This window comes from Scyliorhinus canicula, chromosome 27, assembly GCF_902713615.1.
Source record: "Scyliorhinus canicula chromosome 27, sScyCan1.1, whole genome shotgun sequence".
Taxonomy (NCBI): Eukaryota; Metazoa; Chordata; class Chondrichthyes; order Carcharhiniformes; family Scyliorhinidae; genus Scyliorhinus; species Scyliorhinus canicula.
This window is the reverse complement of record NC_052172.1, coordinates 24,195,974-24,216,183: the sequence shown is the minus strand read 5'-3', so window position 1 is coordinate 24,216,183 and position 20,210 is coordinate 24,195,974. Positions and strand designations below refer to the sequence as shown.

Here is a 20,210-nt window from a genome sequence, read left to right as displayed (position 1 = left end):
CCGGGTCCCTGGGGCTGTGAGGCAGCAGTGCTAACCACTGTCACACTGAGACCTTGGGGCAACATTAGAAAGAGTTGCTGTATGGAGTGGTCTCTGAGTTCTAGTTCCCTCGACCCCCCCCGCACCGAATCCCCCATCAAACCCTCTGCCTCCACCACCTCCAACTTACCAAATCGCTCGCTGCTGTTGGAGATACATCGCCGAAGAGTCACATCGAGGATCAGGGGAGGGCGACATGAACAGTAATAAGACCCCACAGTGTTTACACAATCACCATTATCACAGGCAGCTTCATCCTCACACTCGTTATTATCTGTTAGGGTAAGAGAGAGGAACTGTGAATGCTGGAGCCCTGAGCCCTGAACCCTGAACCCTAACCCCTCACGAGCTCAGTAATGTGAACAACGTGTGGGACAACAGAATCCAGTACAGTGACTGCCAACCAATTGGCCCACAGTAATACTCATAACTTGGCCGATTGGTTAACTGACTGAATCCTCAGCTTTCACTCGGTCCCATCAACTCCAGGCAAAACCGGATTCCGGTATTATCATAGTGAAACATAAGAACTAGGAGCAGGAGTAGGCCATCTGGCCCCTCAAGCCTGCTCCGCCATTCAATGAGATCATGGCTGATATTTTGTAGACTCAGCTCCACTTTCCGGCCCGAACACCATAACCCTTAATCCCTTTATTCTTCAAAAAACTATCTATCTTTACCTTAAAAACATTTAATGAAGGAGCCTCAACTGCTTCACTGGACAAGGAATTCCATAGATTCACAACCCTTTGGGTGAAGAAGTTCCTCCTAAACTCAGTCCTAAATCTACTTCCCCTTATTTTGAGGCTATGCCCCCTAGTTCTGCTTTCACCCGCCAGTGGAAACAACCTGCCCGCATCTATCCTATCTATTCCCTTCATAATTTTAAATGTTTCTATAAGATCCCCCCTCATCCTTCTAAATTCCAACGAGTACAGTCCTAGTCTACTCAACCACTCCTCGTAATCCAACCCCTTCAGCTCTGGGATTAACCGAGTGTAGCTATCGCAGTGGCCTGACCCCACAGGGAGCCCATCTGACCAAATAATACCCGGCATCTACTGGACACCAAGAGGAGGTCAGGGGGAAACGCAGAATGCTGCAGCTTAACTGACAATTCTGCATGGTCAGGTCAGTAATTCCCGCCTCCCTGGTCAGCGATCAGCCATCACCTCATTGGATGGTTGAATGGGCTCAAAGGACTGATTGGCCGACTCACTCTCCAATTTCCTATGTTCCGATAATCCCTCATTGACTCCCAAACTGAATGACTGAGCTACAAACTGTACCCCAAAATTCAGGAGATTGGAGAGTGGGATTTAGAGAACTGGGAGCAAGGTTGGGAAATGTGATTTCCATAGAATCTTGACAGTGCAGGAAACCATTCGGATCATCGAGTCTCCACCGACCCTTCGAAAGTACACCCTGCCCAGGTCCACTCCACCCCATAGCTTGGAGCGTGAATTGGTACTTGGGACTACGATGTTGTGGCCATTGCAGAGACATGGTTAGAACAGGGACAGGAATGGTTGTTGGAAGTTCCGGGGTATAGATGTTTCAGTAAGAGTAGGGAAGGTGGTAAAAGAGGTGGAGGAGTAGCATTGTTAATCAAGGATAGTTTAATGGCTGCAGAAATGGCTGTTCGAGGGGGATCTGCCCACTGAGGTAATATGGGCTGAAGTTAGAAATAGGAAAGGAGCGGTCACATTGTTAGGAGTTTTCTATAGACCCTCAAATAGTAATAGAGATGTGGAGGAAGAAATTGCAAAACAGATTATGGATAGGTGTGGAGGTCTCAGGGTAGTTGTCATGGGTGACTTTAACTTTCCAAATATTGATTGGAACCTCTATAGGTCGAACAGTTCGGATGGGGCAGTTTTTGTACAGTGTGCAGGAGGGTTTCCTGGCACAATATGTGGATAGGCCGACAAGAGGTAGGCAACATTGGATTTGGTATTGGGTAATGAACCGGGCCAAGTGTTAGATTTGTTTGTGGGAGAGCACTTTGGAGATAATAAACACAATTCGGTGTCTTTCAATACTGCAATGGAGATGGATAGGGCCATATGGCAGCGCAAGGTTTATAATTGGGGGAGGGGTAAGAATTAGCGAGCATAAGATGGGAACAGAAACTGTCAGGGAAAGGCACAAATGAAAAGTGGAGCTTGTTCAAGGAACAAATACTGCGTGTCCTTGATAGGTATGTCCCTGTCAGGCAGGGAGGAAATGGCCGACTGAGGGAACCATGGTTCACAAAAGAGGTTGAATGTCTTGTCAAGAGGAAAAAGGAAGAGTATGTAAGGATGAGAAAACAAGGTTCTGTTCAGTCGCTTGAGGGTGACAAGGTAGCAAGGAATGAGCTGAAAAAAGGCTTAGGAAAGCTAGGAGGGGGCATGAGAAGTCCTTGGCAGGTCGGATCAAGGAAAACCCCAAGGCTTTTTACTATTATGTGAGAAATAAAAGGATAACCAGGGTGAGGTAGGGCCGGTCAAGGACAGTAGTGGGAACTTGTGCATGGAGTCAGAAGAGATAGGAGAGGAGTTGAATGAATACTTTTCTTCAGTGTTCACCAAGGAGAGGGGCCATGTTTTTGAGGATGAGTGTGTGATACAGGACAGTAGGCTGGAGGAAGTAGATGTTCTGAGGAAGGATGTATTAGCAATTTTGAAAAACTTTAGGGTCGGCAAGTCCCCTGGGCCGGATGGGATATATCCTAGGATTCTTTGGGAGGAAAGGGATGAGATTGCAGAGCCTTTGACTTTGATCTTTGGGTTCTCACTGTCCACGGGGATAGTACCAGAAACTGGAGAGTGGCAAATGTTGTTCCTCTGTTCAAGAAAGGAATAAGAATGACCCTGGTAATTATCGGCCAGTTAGTCTTACTTCGGTGGTCGGTAAGTTAATGGAAAAGGTCCTGAGGATAGGATTAATGACCATTTGGAAAGATGCAGCTTAATCCGGGATATAGAGATATAGAGGAATACAGCACAGAACAGGCCCTTCGGCCCATGAAGTGGAATAGTCAACACGGATTTGTGAAGGGTAAGTCTTGCCTCACAAATTTGATTGAATTCTTTGAGGAGGTAACTAAGTGTGTAGATGATGGTAGAGCAGTTGATGTTGTATACATGGATTTTAGTAAGGCGTTTGATAAGGATCCCCATGGTCGGCTCATGAAGAAAGTAAGGAGGTGTGGGACAGAGGGAAATTTGGCCAATTGGATAAGTAACTGGCTATCACATAGAAGACAGAGGGTGGTGGTGGATGGGAAATTGTCAGACTGGAGACCAGTTACCAGCGGTGTACCACAGGGATCAGTGCTGGGTCCTCTGCTATTTGTGATTTTTATCAATGACTTGGAGGAGGGGGCTGAAGGGTGGGTCAGTAAATTTGCTGATGACACCAAGATTGGTAGAGTAGAGGATGAGGTGAAGGGCTGTTGTAGGCTGCATAGAGACATTGACAGGATGCAGAGCTGGGCCGATAATTGGCAGGTGGGGTTTAACCCTGATAAGTGCGAGGTGATTCATTTTGGTCGGACACATTTGAATGCGGATTACAGGGTCAACGGCAGGGTTCTGAGGAATGTGGAGGAACAGAGAGATCTTGGGGTTCATGTCCACAGATCTCTGAAGGTTGCCACTCAAGTGGATAGAGCTGTGAAGAAGGCTTACAGTGTGTTAGCGTTTATTAACAGAGGGCTTGAGTTTAAGAGCCGCGGGGTTATGCTGCAACTGTACAGGACCCTGGTGAGACCACATTTGGAGTATTGTGTGCAGTTCTGGTCATCTCGCTATAGGAAGGATGTGGAAGCATTGGGAAGGGTGCAAAGGAGATTTACCAGGATGCTGCCTGGATTGGAGGATAGGTCTTATGAGGAAAGGTTGAGGGAGCTCGGGCTTTTCTCTTTGGAGCGGAGGAGGATGAGAGGTTTATAAGATGATGAGGGGGATAGATAGAGTGGACGTTCAGAGGCTATTTCCTCGGGTGGATGTAGCTGTTACAAGGGGGCATAACTATAAGGTTTAGGGTGGGAGATATAGGAGGGGTGTCGGAGGTAGGTTCTTTACTCAGAGTGTGGTTAGGGTGTGGAATGGACTGCCTGCTGTGATAGTGGAGTCGGACACTTTAGGAACTTTCAAGCGGTTATTGGATAGGCACATGGAGCACACCACAATGACAGGGAGTGGGATAGCTTGATCTTGGTTTCAGACAAGCTCGGCACAACATCGAGGGCCGAAGGGCCTGTTCTGTGCTGTACTGTTCTCTGTTCTATATCCCCGTAACCCCACATATTGATCATGCCCAATCCACCTAACCTGCACATTTTTGGACTGTGGGAGGAAACCGGAGCACCCGGAGGAAACCCACGCACACACGGGGAGAACGTGCAGACTCCGCACAGTCACCCGAAGCCGGAATCAAACCCGGGTCCCTGGTGCTATGAGGCAGCAGTGCTAACCACTGTGACACCGTGCCACCCATAATGTTATCATAGAATTTACAGTGCAGAAGGAGGCCATTCAGCCCATCGAGTGCACCAGCCCTTAGAAAGAGCACCCTACTCAAGTGAACATCTCTATCCTATCCCTGTAATCCAGTAACCTCCATTTAACCTTTTTTAATGCTTAGGGAAATTTAGCATGGACGATCCACCTAACCTGCACATCTTTGGACTGTGGGAGGAAACCAGAGCACCCGGAGGAAACCCACGCAGACACAGGGAGGACGTGCAGACTCCGCACGGACAGTCACCCAAGTCGGGAATCAAACCTGGAGCTGAGGCAACAGTGTTAACCACTGTGCCACCCTTCTGCCCCTGGTTGCCCTCTCTGGATGGTCTGCGTGGTCAGGTCAGTAATTCCCCCATTCCCTGCACCCCACCCCCCATTGAGGGCAAACAGCAACTTATCCTAAGGAGGCCAAATCAGTCCAGGTTATCAGGGTTTGAGCCCACAGGGCTGATGCTGGTCAGTCTGCGTCTACCCCTCCCACTGTCTGACTGTCCCTGTCTCCACAAACCATCATCTCCAGCCCACTCGCACAAATACTATTCGGCTTTCTGCCGAATACCCCACTCACCGATACATTCCAGACGGATGGAATGGTAATAATAGCCAGTTGGACAATAACAGGCATAGCCAGGAACAGTGTTAACACAAACACCATTTCTACACAACTCAGAACCAAACAGAGAACATTCATCAGCATCTGTAAGAAAAATAAACCAATAATTAGAGAAAACAGCAGCACTTTTACTTTTACAACAGCAGCATTAACGGTCACCCACTGTGTCATTGTTTATTCAGCAGGGCAAGGACCACTGTGTAACTGTACAGAGTCACTGTTTATTCAGGGTGAGGATCACTCACTGTGTAACTGTACAGAGTCACTGTTTATTCGGCAGTGTGATGATCACTCACTGTGTAACTGTACAGAGTCACTGTTTATTCAGGGTGAGGAACACTCACTGTGTAACTGTACAGAGTCACTGTTTATTCGGCAGTGTGATGATCACTCACTGTGTAACTGTACAGAGTCACTGTTTATTCAGGGTGAGGATCACTCACTGTGTAACTGTACAGTCACTGTTTATTCAGGGTGAGGAACACTCACTGTGTAACTGTACAGAGTCACTGTTTATTCAGCAGGGTGAGGGTCACTCACTGTATAACTGTGCAGAGTCACTGTTTATTCAGCAGGGTGAGGATCACTCACTGTGTAACTGTACAGAGTCACTGTTTATTCAGGGTGAGGATCACTCACTGTGTAACTGTACAGAGTCACTGTTTATTCAGGGTGAGGGTCACTCACTGTGTAACTGTACAGAGTCACTGTTTATTCAGGGTGAGGGTCACTCACTGTGTAACTGTACAGAGTCAATGTTTATTCAGCAGGGTGAGGATCACTCACTGTGTAACTGTACAGAGTCACTGTTTATTCAGGGTGAGGAACACTCACTGTGTAACTATACAGAGTCACTGTTTATTCAGCAGGGTGAGGATCACTCACTGTGTAACTGTACAGAGTGACTGTTTATTCAGCAGGGTGAGGATCACTCACTGTGTAACTATACAGAGTCACTGTTTATTCAGCAGTGTGATGATCACTCACTGTGTAACTGTACAGAGTCACTGTTTATTCAGGGTGAGAATCAACACTGTAACTGTACAGAGACACTGTTTATTCAGGGTGAGGGTCACTCACTGTGTAACTGTACAGAGTGACTGTTTATTCAGCAGGGTGAGGATCACTCACTGTGTAACTGTACAGAGTCATTGTTTATTCAGGGTGAAGATCACTCACTGTGTAACTGTACAGAGACACTGTTTATTCAGCAGGGTGAGGGTCACTCACTGTGTAACTGTACAGATTCACTGTTTATTCAGGGTGAGGATCACCCACTGTAACTGTACAGAGTCACTGTTTATTCAGCAGGGTGAGGGTCACTCACTGTATAACTGTGCAGAGTCACTGTTTATTCAGCAGGGTGAGGGTCACTCACTGTGTAACTGTACAGAATCACTGTTTATTCAGGGTGAGGGTCACTCACTGTGTAACTGTACAGAGTCATTGTTTATTCAGGGTGAGGATCACTCACTGTGTAACTGTGCAGATTCACTGTTTATTCAGGGTGAGGACCACTCACTGTGTAACTGTAAGAGTCACTGTTTATTCGGCAGTGTGATGATCACTCACTGTGTAACTGTACAGAGTCACTGTTTATTCAGGGTGAGGATCACTCACTGTGTAACTGTACAGAGTCACTGTTTATTCAGCAGTGTGATGATCACTCACTGTGTAACTGTACAGAGTCACTGTTTATTCAGGGTGAGGGTCACTCACTGTGTAACTGTACAGAGTCACTGTTTATTCAGGGTGAGGGTCACTCACTGTGTAACTGTACAGAGTCACTGTTTATTCAGAGTGAGGATCACTCACTGTGTAACTGTACAGAGTCACTGTTTATTCAGCAGTGTGATGATCACTCACTGTGTAACTGTACAGAGTCACTGTTTATTCGGCAGTGTGATGATCACTCACTGTGTAACTGTACAGAGTCACTGTTTATTCAGGGTGAGGGTCACTCACTGTGTAACTGTACAGAGTCACTGTTTATTCAGGGTGAGGATCACCCACTGTAACTGTACAGAGACACTGTTTATTCAGGGTGAGAATCAACACTGTAACTGTACAGAGACACTGTTTATTCAGGGTGAGAATCAACACTGTAACTGTACAGAGACACTGTTTATTCAGGGTGAGGGTCACTCACTCATTAACTGTACAGAGTCACTGTTTATTCAGCAGGGTGAGGATCACTCACTGTGTAACTGTACAGAGTCATTGTTTATTCAGGGTGAAGATCACTCACTGTGTAACTGTACAGAGACACTGTTTATTCAGCAGGGTGAGGGTCACTCACTGTGTAACTGTACAGATTCACTGTTTATTCAGGGTGAGGATCACCCACTGTAACTGTACAGAGTCACTGTTTATTCAGCAGGGTGAGGGTCACTCACTGTATAACTGTGCAGAGTCACTGTTTATTCAGCAGGGTGAGGGTCACTCACTGTGTAACTGTACAGAGTCATTGTTTATTCAGGGTGAGGATCACTCACTGTGTAACTGTGCAGATTCACTGTTTATTCAGGGTGAGGACCACTCACTGTGTAACTGTACAGAGTCACTGTTTATTCAGCAGGGTGAGGATCACTCACTGTGTAACTGTACAGAGTCACTGTTTATTCAGGGTGAGGATCACTCACTGTGTAACTGTGCAGATTCACTGTTTATTCAGGGTGAGGACCACTCACTGTGTAACTGTACAGAGTCATTGTTTATTCAGCAGGGTGAGGATCACTCACTGTGTAACTGTACAGAGTCACTGTTTATTCAGGGTGAGGATGAATCACTGTGTAACTGTACAGAGTCACTGTTTATTCAGGGTGAGGATCACTCACTGTGTAACTGTACAGAGTCATTGCTTATTCAGCAGGGTGAGGAACACTCACTGTGCAACTGTACACAGTCACTGTTTATTCAGGGTGAGGATCACTCACTGTGTAACTGTACAGAGTCACTGTTTATTCAGCAGGGTGAGGATCAATCACTGTAACTGTACAGAGTCACTGTTTATTCAGGGTGAGGATCACTCACTGTGTAACTGTACAGAGTCAATGTTTATTCAGCAGGGCGTGGGTCAATCACTGTGTAACTGTACAGAGTCGCTGTTTATTCAGCAGGGTGAGGATCACTCACTGTAACTGTACAGAGTGACTGTCTATTCAGGGTGAGGATCACTCACTGTGTAACTGTACAGAGTCACTGTTTATTCAGGGTGAGGATCACTCACTGTGTAACTGTACAGAGTCACTGTTTATTCAGCAGGGTGAGGATCAATCACTGTAACTGTACAGGATCACCGTTTATTCAGCCGGGTGTGGATCACTCACTGTGTAACTGTACAGAGTCACTGTTTATTCAGTGTGAGGATCACTCGCTGTGTAACTGTACAGAGTCACTGTTTATTCAACAGGGTGTGGGTCACTCTCTGTGTAACTGTACAGAGTCACTGTTTATTCAGCAGGGTGTGGATCACTCACTGTGTACCTGTACAGAGTCACTGTTTATTCAGGGTGAGGGTCACTCACTGTGTAACTGTACAGAGTCACTGTTTATTCAGCAGGGTGAGGGTCTCTCACTGTGTAACTGTACAGAGTCACTGTTTATTCAGGGTGAGGAACACTCACTGTGTAACTGTACAGAGTCACTGTTTATTCAGCAGGGTGAGGATCACTCACTGTGTAACTGTACAGAGTCACTGTTTATTCAGGGTGAGGAACACTCACTGTGTAACTGTACAGAGTCACTGTTTATTCAGCAGGGTGAGGATCACTCACTGTGTAACTGTACAGAGTGACGGTTTATTCAGCAGGGTGAGGATCACTCACTGTGTAACTGTACAGAGTCACTGTTTATTCAGGGTGAGGAACACTCACTGTGTAACTGTACAGAGTCACTATTCAGCAGGGTGAGGGTCACTCACTGTGTAACTGTACAGAGTCACTGTTTATTCAGCAGGGTGAGGGTCACTCACTGTGTAACTGTACAGAGTGACTGTTTATTCAGCAGGGTGAGGATCACTCACTGTGTAACTGTACAGAGTCACTGTTTATTCAGGGTGAGGATCACTCACTGTGTAACTGTACAGAGTGACTGTTTATTCAGCAGGGTGAGGATCACTCACTGTGTAACTGTGCAGAGTCACTGTTTATTCAGGGTGAGGATCACTCACTGTGTAACTGTACAGAGTCACTGTTTATTCAGGGTGAGGATCACTCACTGTGTAACTGTACAGAGTCACTGTTTATTCAGGGTGAGGATCACTCACTGTGTAACTGTACAGAGTTATTGTTTATTCAGGGTGAGGATCACTCACTGTGTAACTGTACAGAGTCACTGTTTATTCAGGGTGAGGATCACTCACTGTAACTGTACAGAGTCACTGTTTATTCAGGGTGAGGAACACTCACTGTGTAACTGTACAGATTCACTTTATATTGAGGTTGAAATCTACTCACTGGAACTGGACAGAATCCCAGTATCCAGACCCTCCCCCATGCTCCCACGACCATAAAACCCTCTTTGCCCCTTCTCAAACGTCCTTGACTCCATCGTCAGTGGAGTTGGATTTGGGGGCGTAAAGTGGATGGGGAAATGTCGCTGGATTGCTGAGCACCAAAGGGCCACTGATGGGGGTTCTGCCCCAACCTCGATTTCCGACTGCAGGTCCATCACCTCAGTCTCCATGTCGGAGACTCTGTTTTCATCCTCCTGGGGATGACTCTTGGCTGCACCATTGGATTAGTCTCTTGCCTGGTGGTAGGTTCCAAAGACGTTGAGGATTCTCCCGACCTGTGAGTACTAAAGAACAAAGAACAAAGAAAAGTACAGCACAGGAACAGGCCCTTCGGCCCTCCAAGCCTGTGCCGACCATGCTGCCCGTCTGAACTAAAACCTTCTGCACTTGCGGGGTCCGTCTCCCTCTATTTCCATCCTATTCATGTATTTGTCAAGATGACCCTTAAACGTCACTATCGTCCCTGCTTCCACCACCTCCTCCGGCAGCGAGTTCCAGGCACCCACTACCCTCTGTGTAAAAAACTTGCCCCGTACATCTCCTCTAAACCTTGCCCCTCGCACCTTAAACCTGTGCCCCCTAGTAATTGACCCCTCTATCCTGGGAAAAAGCCTCTGACTATCCACTCTGTCTGTGCCCCTCATAATTTTGTAGACCTCTATCTGGTCGCCCCTCAACCTCCTGTGTTCCAGTGAAAACAAACTGAGTTTATTCAACTGCTCATCGTATCTAATGCCCTCCATACCAGGCAACATCCTGATAAATCTCTTCTGTACCCTCTCTAAAGCCTCCACATCCTTCTGGTAGTGTGGCGACCAGAATTGAACACTATACTCCAACTGTGGCCTAACTAAGGTTTTATATAGCTGCAACATGACTTGTCAATTTTTATACTCAATGCCCCGGCCAATGAAGGCAAGCATGCCGTATGCCTTCTTGACTACCTTCTCCACCTGTGTTGCCCCTTTCAGTGACATGTGGACCTGTACACCTAGATCTCTCTAACTGTCAATACTCTTGAGGGTTCTACCATTCACTGTATATTCCCTAGATGTATCAGACCTTCCAAAATGCATTACCTCACATTTTTCCGGATTAAACTGTACCTGCCATCTCTCCGCCCAAGTCTCCAAACGATCAAAATCCTGCTGTATACTCTGACAGTCCTCATCGCTATCCGCAATTCCACCAACCTTTGTGTCGTCCGCAAACTTACTAATCAGACCAGTTACATTTCCTCCAAATCATTTATATTTACTACGAAGGTCCCAGCACTGATCCCTGCGGAACACCACTAGTCACAGCCCTCCAATCAGAAAAGCACCCTTCCATTGCTACTCTCTGCCTTCTATGATCTAGCTAGTTCTTTATCCATCTTGCCAGCTCACCCCTGATCCCGTGTGACTTGACCTTTTGTACCAGTCTGCCATGCAGGACCTTTTCAAAGGCCTTACTGAAGTCCATATAGACAACATCCACTTCCCTACCTGCATCAATCATCTTTGTGACCTCCTCGAAAAACTCTATCAAGTTAGTGAGAGTTCCTTGTTCCGGAGGTGGTCAATGTGTTTTTGTACTGTCCTCTCCCTGTCTTGACCTTGTATAACATGGAGCCAGTCTTCTTAATGATCACTTCGCACACGAGTACGGCGTCAACCGGGACCTTGGATTCATGTCGCATTACATTCACCCCCCACCATCTGGCCTGGGCTTGTAAAATCCTACCAACTGTCCTGGCTGGAGACAATTAACACTCTTTAACCTGTGATTATCCCTCTCTCCAGTTGCTCTGTCTGGACCTGTAAAGACATAATTACCTGCTGAGACTCACATTCCAAACATTGTCTGGCATCTTTGACTTTGTCTATATATATGTTTCTGGAACCCACCTCTTCACTCACCTGAGGAAGCAGACTCTGAAATCTGGTGATTCGAAACAAACCTGTTAGACTTCAACCTGCTGTTGTTAGACTTCTTCCTGTACTCCTCGGATCCAATGGGACCAGTCTCCGAAATTGTAAAGACAGGTTGTGTCTCCCAACTTGAAAGTCTTATAATCATAATTTATTTTCTGACTCTTTTGTTTTGACTCCACTTTCCCATCTCTGTTAGGTCGGGTTTGGAGGCCTGTCCACTGGTGCAAACCCCATCATGTGGCATGGTCCTGAAGTTGAAAAGGGTCTGAGCCAGTTTGGTGTCAAGCGAGCCAGCGGTCTGCTTTTAATAACGTTTTGAAATGTTCGAGCCACCTGCTCGGCAAATTAGAAGGTGTGAAGTAGTCGGCAGTCCAAATGTGCTTCATCCCATTGGACGTCACAAACGCCTAGAATCCTCTGGTGTCCACGAGTGCAAATCGAGTGTCAGAGTTTCTCTATAGTGGAGGAGATCCGATGTACGTCCATTCCTTTAGACTGTTAACCAAGATCATGGTGGTGACTACAATTCAGAGAGGCTCTCCTGTGTAGGCAGAGGGCCGTGATACCGGCTCGGGTGCACCCGATGATCTGTCCCCCAGAATGGAGACAACGGCTCCCGTGTTCACTTACAAGAGGTGACCGTTGACCCGGAGTTTAATTTTGATAGGGACAACTTTGTGGAAGGTGATGCAGTTCAACTGCACTAGTTTGTCCTGTTCGGGCTGCTGGATTTGTTTGGGCCTGAGGTGGCTCTGGCTTCTGGCCTGGGCGGTACGCACAGTGATGATCCTGGCAGTGCTCGGGCATATCCTTCGGATGCAGGTACAGCACTCTTGTGACTGCCCTCCCATTTCCTCTGGGGAAGCTTCTCTAACTGGAGTTCCACTGCTGTCGGCCAATGACCACGTGTTTGATGGACGAGTAGTGAACAGGTGGTGGCTGGGGTGTGGAGGTGCTGTCTACAGGGAGCCCGGTTTTCCGATACAGGGAATGTCCAACACTGAGCACATTGGTGTCCATTGAACCTTGGGAGTTCCTGGGCCCCTTTCCCAGCATTGGCCAGGGACAGAACATTAAGATCAAGGGCAGCTTCTACAAGCGGTTTTCTCTTAGTTGCGATGTTGTTTATCCCACAAACCGTAGCATCTCCGGCAGGGATAGCCCACACTCACATCACTCAGCCAGTTTCCTGAGCCAGCTCAGGATTCTGTTACAGGTTTCCAGTGAGTCTGCCGGCTGTATTAAACATGCAGCTCTGGAGAATAACTGAAGGTCTCCGGGGTAGCGGTTCATCACTAAGTGCAGCAGCTCAGTAAACGTTTTTGAGTCCGGGGTATTGGGTAAGTTTGCTTTAATGATGCCGAATGTCTGAGCTCCACAGGTAGCCAGGAGATGATCTTCTATCAGTCGTCACCCTCAATGACATTCCCACAAACTTTATATTGGTGTACTGGGAACACCCAGTCCGGGTCTAACGGAAACTCCCAGTCCGGGACTAACGGGAATTCCTAGCCCGGGACTAACGGGAATTCCCAGCCCGGGACTAACGGAAACTCCCAGCCCGGGACTAACGGGAACTCCCAGTCCGGGACTAACGGAAACTCCCAGTCTGGGACTAACGGGAACTCCCAGTCCGGGAGTAACGGAAACTCCCAGTCCGGGAATAATGAGAACTCCCAGCCAGGGACTAACGGGAACTCCCAGCCTGGGACTAACGGGAACTCCCAGTCCGGGACTAACGCAAACTCCCAGTCCGGGACTAATGGGAATTCCCAGCCCGGGACTAACGGGAACTCCCAGCCCGGGACTAACGGAAACTCCCAGTCCGGGACTAGCGGGAACTCCCAGCCCGGGACTAACTGGAATTCCTAGCCCGGGACTAACGGGAATTCCCAGCCCGGGACTAACGGAAACTCCCAGCCCGGGACTAACGGGAACTCCCAGTCCGGGACTAACGGAAACTCCCAGTCTGGGACTAACGGGAACTCCCAGTCCGGGAGTAACGGAAACTCCCAGTCCGGGAATAATGAGAACTCCCAGCCAGGGACTAACGGGAACTCCCAGCCTGGGACTAACGGGAACTCCCAGTCCGGGACTAACGCAAACTCCCAGTCCGGGACTAATGGGAATTCCCAGCCCGGGACTAACGGGAACTCCCAGCCCGGGACTAACGGAAACTCCCAGTCCGGGACTAGCGGGAACTCCCAGCCCGGGACTAACGGGAACTCCCAGTCCGGGACTAACGGGAACTCCCAGTCCGGGACTAACGGGAACTCCCAGTCCGGGACTAACGGGAACTCCCAGTCCGGGACTAACGGTAACTCCCAGCCCGGGACTAACGGGAATTCCCAGCCTGGGACTAGCGGAAATTCCCAGACCGGGAATAACGGGAACTCCCACTCCAGGACTAACGGGAACTCCTAGTCCGGGACTAACGGGAACTCCCAGTCCGGGACTAACGGGAACTCCCAGCCCGGGAATAACGGGAACTCCCAGTCCGGGATGAACGGAAACTCCCAGCCCGGGACTAACGGGAACTCCCAGTCCGGGATGAACGGAAACTCCTAGTCCGGGACTAACGGAACCTCCCAGCCCGGGACTTACTGGAATTCCCAGCCCAGGAGTAACGGAAACTCCCAGCCCGGGAATAACGGGAATTCCCAGCCCGGGACTAACAGGAATTCCCAGCCCGGGACTAACAGGAACTCCCAGCCCGGGACTAATGGGAACTCCCAGCCCGGGACTAATGGGAACTCCCAGCCCGGGACTAACAGGAACTCCCAGCCCGGGACTAACAGGAATTCCCAGCCCGGGACTAACGGGAACTTGACAGGAATAACGGCAACTCCCAGTCCGGGACTAGCGGAAATTCACAGTCCGGGAATAACAGGAACTCCCAGTCTGGGACTAATGGGAATTCCCATCCCTGGAATAATGGGAACTTCCAGTCCGGAAGAACGGGAACTCCCAGCCCGGGTCTGGGACAGTATTTGAAAGTCTGAGCTGGACGGGTTTCAGCCGTTACCATGGGAACTTGGACTCCATGAACCCTACAGGGTTATAGTGATATAATGAGTGATGGGTTATCACATAACCGTGCATAGTCACTGGTTATTCAGGAGACTCCGATGGAACTGTACCCAGAGAGAGATTTCCCGATCAGGAATCGAATTGTACAACAATCTCTGGTCAGTGAAATGCTGCTGAGAATCAGAATGATCAGATTCCTGCTGCATTACTGCCATCCTGTGGTAATAACCAGACATTGCACTTGGTGTCCGAGATGACAAGGGCCTTGTTCTGTACAACAGAATTGAAAAACAAATGTAACTGTAATTAATGGGTACGGCAACATTAATACAAAGTCAGAAGAAAAACTAATTCCTAAGGAAATTCAGATTGTGGCTCAAACATTTGTTTTTGAGGATAGACAGATCAAGGAGTGGCACAGGGATCTGCCGCCAAATGCAGCTTATGCTTTATTGCTGGTGAGTGAACAGAGCTTCGGAAAACTTTCCAGAAAAACAGGAAAATTAATAGGGCGACACGGTGGCACAGTGGTTAGCACTGCTGCCTCACAGCGCCAGGGAGCCAGGGCGGTACGGTGGCACAGTGGTTAGCACTGCTGCCTCACAGCGTCAGGGAGCCAGGGCGACACGGTGGCACAGTGGTTAGCAGTGCTGCCTCACAGCGCCAGGGACCCGGGTTCGATTCCAGCCTCGGGTATCTGTGTGGAGTCTGCACGTTATCCACGTGTCTGCCTGGGTTTCCTCCGGGTGCTCCGGTTTCCTCCACAGTCCAAAGATGTGACGGTTGGGTGGTTGGCCATGATCAATTGCCCTTAGTGTCCAAAAATCTATAGGTTAGAATGAGGGTTATTGGGATAGGGCGGGAAAGTGGGTGGAGTGTTCCTTCAGAGGGCCTGTGCAGACTCGATGGGCCGAATGGCCTCCTTCTGCCCTGTAGGGATTCTTGATTCTAATTTTCCTGGATCCTTTTACCAGCAGCAAACTGACCTTTGTAGTTCCTTCCAAAAGACGACTGTGGGATGGAAAGGAATCCTTGACCCTGAGGACACAGAGACTGATATTCATCTATAGTAGAGAAGGAAAAATATTTAGGTACAACGGAGATTAAATTCTGCAAAGTGTTAATAATTCACGATGTGGGGGTCACTCGGTTCACCAAAATTTATTGCCCAACCCTAATTGCCTCTGTGAAGGTGATGGTGTGCTGTTAGGGAGGGACTTCCAGGGTTTTGACTCAGCGACAGTGAAGGAACGGCCGATATTTTTCAGGGTGGTGAGTGACTTGGAGGGGAACCTCCAGGTGGTGGGGTTCCCAGGTATCTGCTGCTCTTGCCCTTCTAGATGGTAGTGGTCGTGGGTTTGGAAGGAACTGTTGAGGAAATGGGCAGCACGGTAGCACAGTGGTTAGCACAATTGCTTCACAGCTCCAGGGTCCCAGGTGCGATTACCGGCTGGGTCACTGTCTGTGCGGAGCCTGCACGTTCTCCCCGTGTGTGCGTGGGTTTCCTCCGGGTGCTCCGGTTTCCTCCCACAGTCCAAAGATGTGCAGGTTAGGTGGATTGGCCATCCTAAATTGTCCCTTAGTGTTGGGTGAGGTTACTGGGTTGCGGGGATAGGGTGGATGTGTGGGCTTGGGTAGGGTGCTCTTTCCAAGAGCCGGTGCAGACTCGATGGGCTGAATGGCCTCCTTCTGCACTGTAAATTCTATGAGCCTGGGTGAGTTACTGCAGTGCATCTTGTAGATGGTACACATGACAAGCGAAGAGCATTCATTGCCCTCCTGACTCGTGCCTTGCGGAGGGTGTGAGCTGTAAACAGTATGTTCATCATTGGAGAGTCCAGCCCTTTATCTCTTGCTCTTCTCCCACACTGTTTCCTGTTTTCTACTTGCTGGTTCTGATGAAAGATCATCGACCTGAAACGTTAACTCTGTTTCTCTCCTTGGGTAGGGTGCTCCTTCCAAGGGCCGGTGCAGACTCGATGGGCCGAATGGCCTCCTTCTGCACTGCAAACCCATTGAAACCAGAAAATTCTGAGGGGGTTTGACGGGTTGTTGCTGAGGGATTGTTGCCGCGGGTCAGAGAATCTAGAACACGGGGCACAGTCTCAGGGTAAGGGGCCAAACAGACTGAGGAGAAATTTCTGCACCCAGAGGATTGTGAATCTTTGGAATTCTCTAACCCAGAGGCTGTGGCAGATCCATCGTTGAATATGATAAAGACTGAGATACAGAGACGTTTAGTCTCCCAGAGTATCGCGGGAAATGGAAATCTCAGCTGTTATAAATGAAGTTAAAGGAGAAGATTAATGATTTGATTGAATGACAGCGAGGTTTGAGGGACTGAATGGTCTATTCCTGCTCTTATTTCTTAATTTCATACTTTTAACTGTCTAACACCCCTCAATAAGAGCTCTTTGCAACCTGTTGATGGATTGGGAAATGTTAATCAAAAGGATGACAGTGGATAGGCAATGGCAGTGCATGGGGGGAACTGCAACAATTGTTCATTCCTGTCTGGCACAAAAGTAAAATGGGAAAGGTGGGCAATCCATGGCTTACAAGGGAAATTAGGGATAGTATCCAATCCAAGGAAGAAGCCTACAAAAATAAACTGCTGGAAAATCTCAGCAGGTCTGCCAGGATCTGTAAGGGAGAGAAAAGAGCTAACGTTTCGAGTCCAGGTGACCCTTTGTCAAAACCAACAGACAGAGAAAGTGGGAAATATTTATACTGTGGAGTAAGAATACAAATTGGCCAAGAAAAACAACAGGTCAGAGGATTGGGAGCAGTTTAAAATTCAGCAAAGGGGGACCAAGGGATTGATTAAGAAGGGGGAAATAAAGTATGAAAGGAAGCTTGCAGAGAACATGAGTGTAAAAGTTTCTATAGGCAGTGAAGATAAAAAGATTGGTGAAGACAAATGTAGGTCCCTTACAGTCAGAAACAGGGGAATGTATAATAGGGACAAAGAAATGGCTGAGCAACTAAACACATACTTTGATTCTGTCTTCACAAATGTGGACACAAATCAGATACCAGAAATGTTGGGGAATGCAGGGTTTAGTAAGAGAGGAACTGAAGGAGATCAATATTAGTAAAGAAATGGTGCTGGGAAAACTGATGGGAATGAAGGTGGATAAATCCCCAGGGCCTGAGAATCTGCATCCCAGAGTGCTTAAGGAGGTGGCTCTGGAAATAGTGGATGCATTGGTGGTCACCTTCCGGGATTCTATAGACTCTGGAACTGTCCCTGCAGATTGGAGGGTAGCTAATGTAACTCCACTAAAATGGAGGTAGAGAGTTGGCACGGAAATATTGACCAGTGAACCTGACGCCAGTAATGCGGAAATTTCTAGAATCCATTATCAAAGATTTAATAGTAGAGCACAGAGACAACAGTGGCAGGATCGGACAGAGTCAGCCTGGATTTATGATGTGGGCGGCAGGGTAGCACAGCGGTTAGCACTGTTGCTTAACAGCGCCAGGGCCCCAGATTCGATTCCCAGCTTGGGTCACTGTCTGCGCGGAGTCTGCACGTTCTCCCTGTGTCTGCGTGGGTTTCCTCCGGGTGCTCCGGTTTCATCCCACAAGTCCCGAAAGATGTGCTGTCAGGTGAACTGGACATTCTGAATTCTTCCTCTGTGTACCCGAACAGGCGCTGGAGTGTGGCGACTAGGGGCTTTTCACAGTAACCTCATTGCAGTGTTAATGTAAACCTACTTGTGACAATAAAGGTTATTATAAAAATGTGGAAATCATGCTTGACAAATCTACTGGAATTCTTCAAGGATGTAACTAGTAGAGTTGATGAGGGGGAGCCAGTGGATGTGGTTTATTGTGGTATTCAGAAGGATTTTCAGAAGGCCTCCCTGGGAGGAGACAGCTCATGGTCCAGGGGAGTAGCAGTCACAGATGAGGCCTCTACCCTGACAGGGGCAGAGGAACAGGGAGGGTTGCAAAGGCTGCGGTGTAGGCGTCTGTTAGACCATAAGACACAGGAGCAGAATTAGGCCACTCGGCCCATCGAGTCTGCTCCGTCATTCAATCATGGCTGATATTTTCTCATCTCCATTCTCCTGCCGTCGTCCCTCTGGTTGGGGTGAGCTCTGCTAATCCCCTGCTTGATCAGCAATGGGACAGTTTTTCTGAGGAGCGCCAACACCTGGTGGGCCACTGATTGAGCTTGGCCACCCCCATCTCCTTGATGATCCCGCTGGGGTATGAGGGGCAGCCTGGATGAGCTCCAACATCACCAGAGGCTCTCTGAGCATTTACAGGACATAGTGAGCAGTCAGCAGAGTGAGCAACCAGGAGCCTGTAAGCAGCAGGAAAGGAGTGAGTTTAAACATACTGCAACAATGGGGATTTGAGCCAGACCACCCCAATCCCGAAGGGGACTCCCCGAGTCCATGGACCTGGCACCAAGTTCCCTGATACTACCCCAACAGGGTCTTGTTGAGGCCACACCTGGAGTATTGTGCGCAGTTTTGATCTCTTACCTGAGGAAGGATGTTCTTGCTCTAGAGGGAGTGCAGCAAAGGTTTACCAGACTGATTCCTGGGGTGGCGGGACTGACGTATGAGGAGAGATTGAATCGTTTAGGGTTGTAGTTGCTGGAGTTCAGATAAATAAGGGGGGATCGCATAGAAACCTATAAAATTCTCACAGGATTAGACAGGGCAGATTCAGAAAGAATGTTCCCGATGGTGGGTGTGTCACAGTTTGAGGATACAGGGTAGACCATTCAGGACAGAAATTAGGGGAAATTTCTTCACCCAGAGAGTGGTCGGCCTGTGGAATTCGTTACCGCAGGAAGTGGTTGAGGCCAAAAATTGTATATTTTCAAGAAGCAGTTAGATATAACACTTAGGCCGAAGGTGATCAAAGGCGATGGAGGGAAAGCGGGATTAGGCTATTGAGTTGGAAAATCAGCCATGATCATAATATCTCAAAGGGCCCAATGGCCTTCTCCTGCTCCTATTTTCTTTCTAGGCCAAATGATACTAACTTTGACCTTTTCTGATAAATTAACTCTTTATTACTGTTGAACCTCTCTGCTCTATACATAGAACATACAGTGCAGAAGGAGGCCATTCGGCCCATCGAGATAGTGCAAGAGATAGTGAATGGATTTTATGTCAGAAGTTGTGATAAGATTAAAATTAAGGAATCTCAGAATTGGGAATGTGAACTGCTGAATGTGATTAAAGGAGAACATGGAATTGGCTCGCCAGACAGATTGACGGAGATGTTTGATATGCAGCTTCGCCCAGCAACCCTGGAAACATATATTTATCTCAGAGAAGGGTACAGAATTCCAGCAGTTACAGCACAGATGATAAATGATCAAAAGAGATGAGGGTGAATTTCACATTTACATTCTAAAAGGACGAGCTTGTGTAAGAAATATTATTAGATTTAGAATTATTGTCACGTGTTACGAGGTACAGTGAAAAGGATTGTCTGCGTACAGTCCAGACAGATCGTTCCATGCATGGAAAAAACAAAGGCCATCCGATAAATACACAATGTAAATACAGAGACATTAGACATGAAGACACGTCATTCAGAGAAGAAAGTCA

At 48.0% G+C, this 20,210-nt stretch overlaps 1 protein-coding gene across 1 annotated transcript in view; it reads right to left on the bottom strand.

The window, feature by feature from the left end:
• Nucleotides 1-20,210, bottom strand: part of LOC119957724 (latent-transforming growth factor beta-binding protein 1-like) — a 182,732-nt gene that overhangs the window by 10,570 nt on the left and 151,952 nt on the right. The window contains exons 23-25 of the mRNA XM_038785804.1: nt 15,615-15,692; nt 5,122-5,250; nt 170-313 (exon numbers count right to left, since the gene is read on the bottom strand). Coding sequence (XP_038641732.1) covers nt 170-313; nt 5,122-5,250; nt 15,615-15,692 — 351 coding nt within the window. The remainder of the gene's footprint in view (nt 1-169; nt 314-5,121; nt 5,251-15,614; nt 15,693-20,210) is intronic.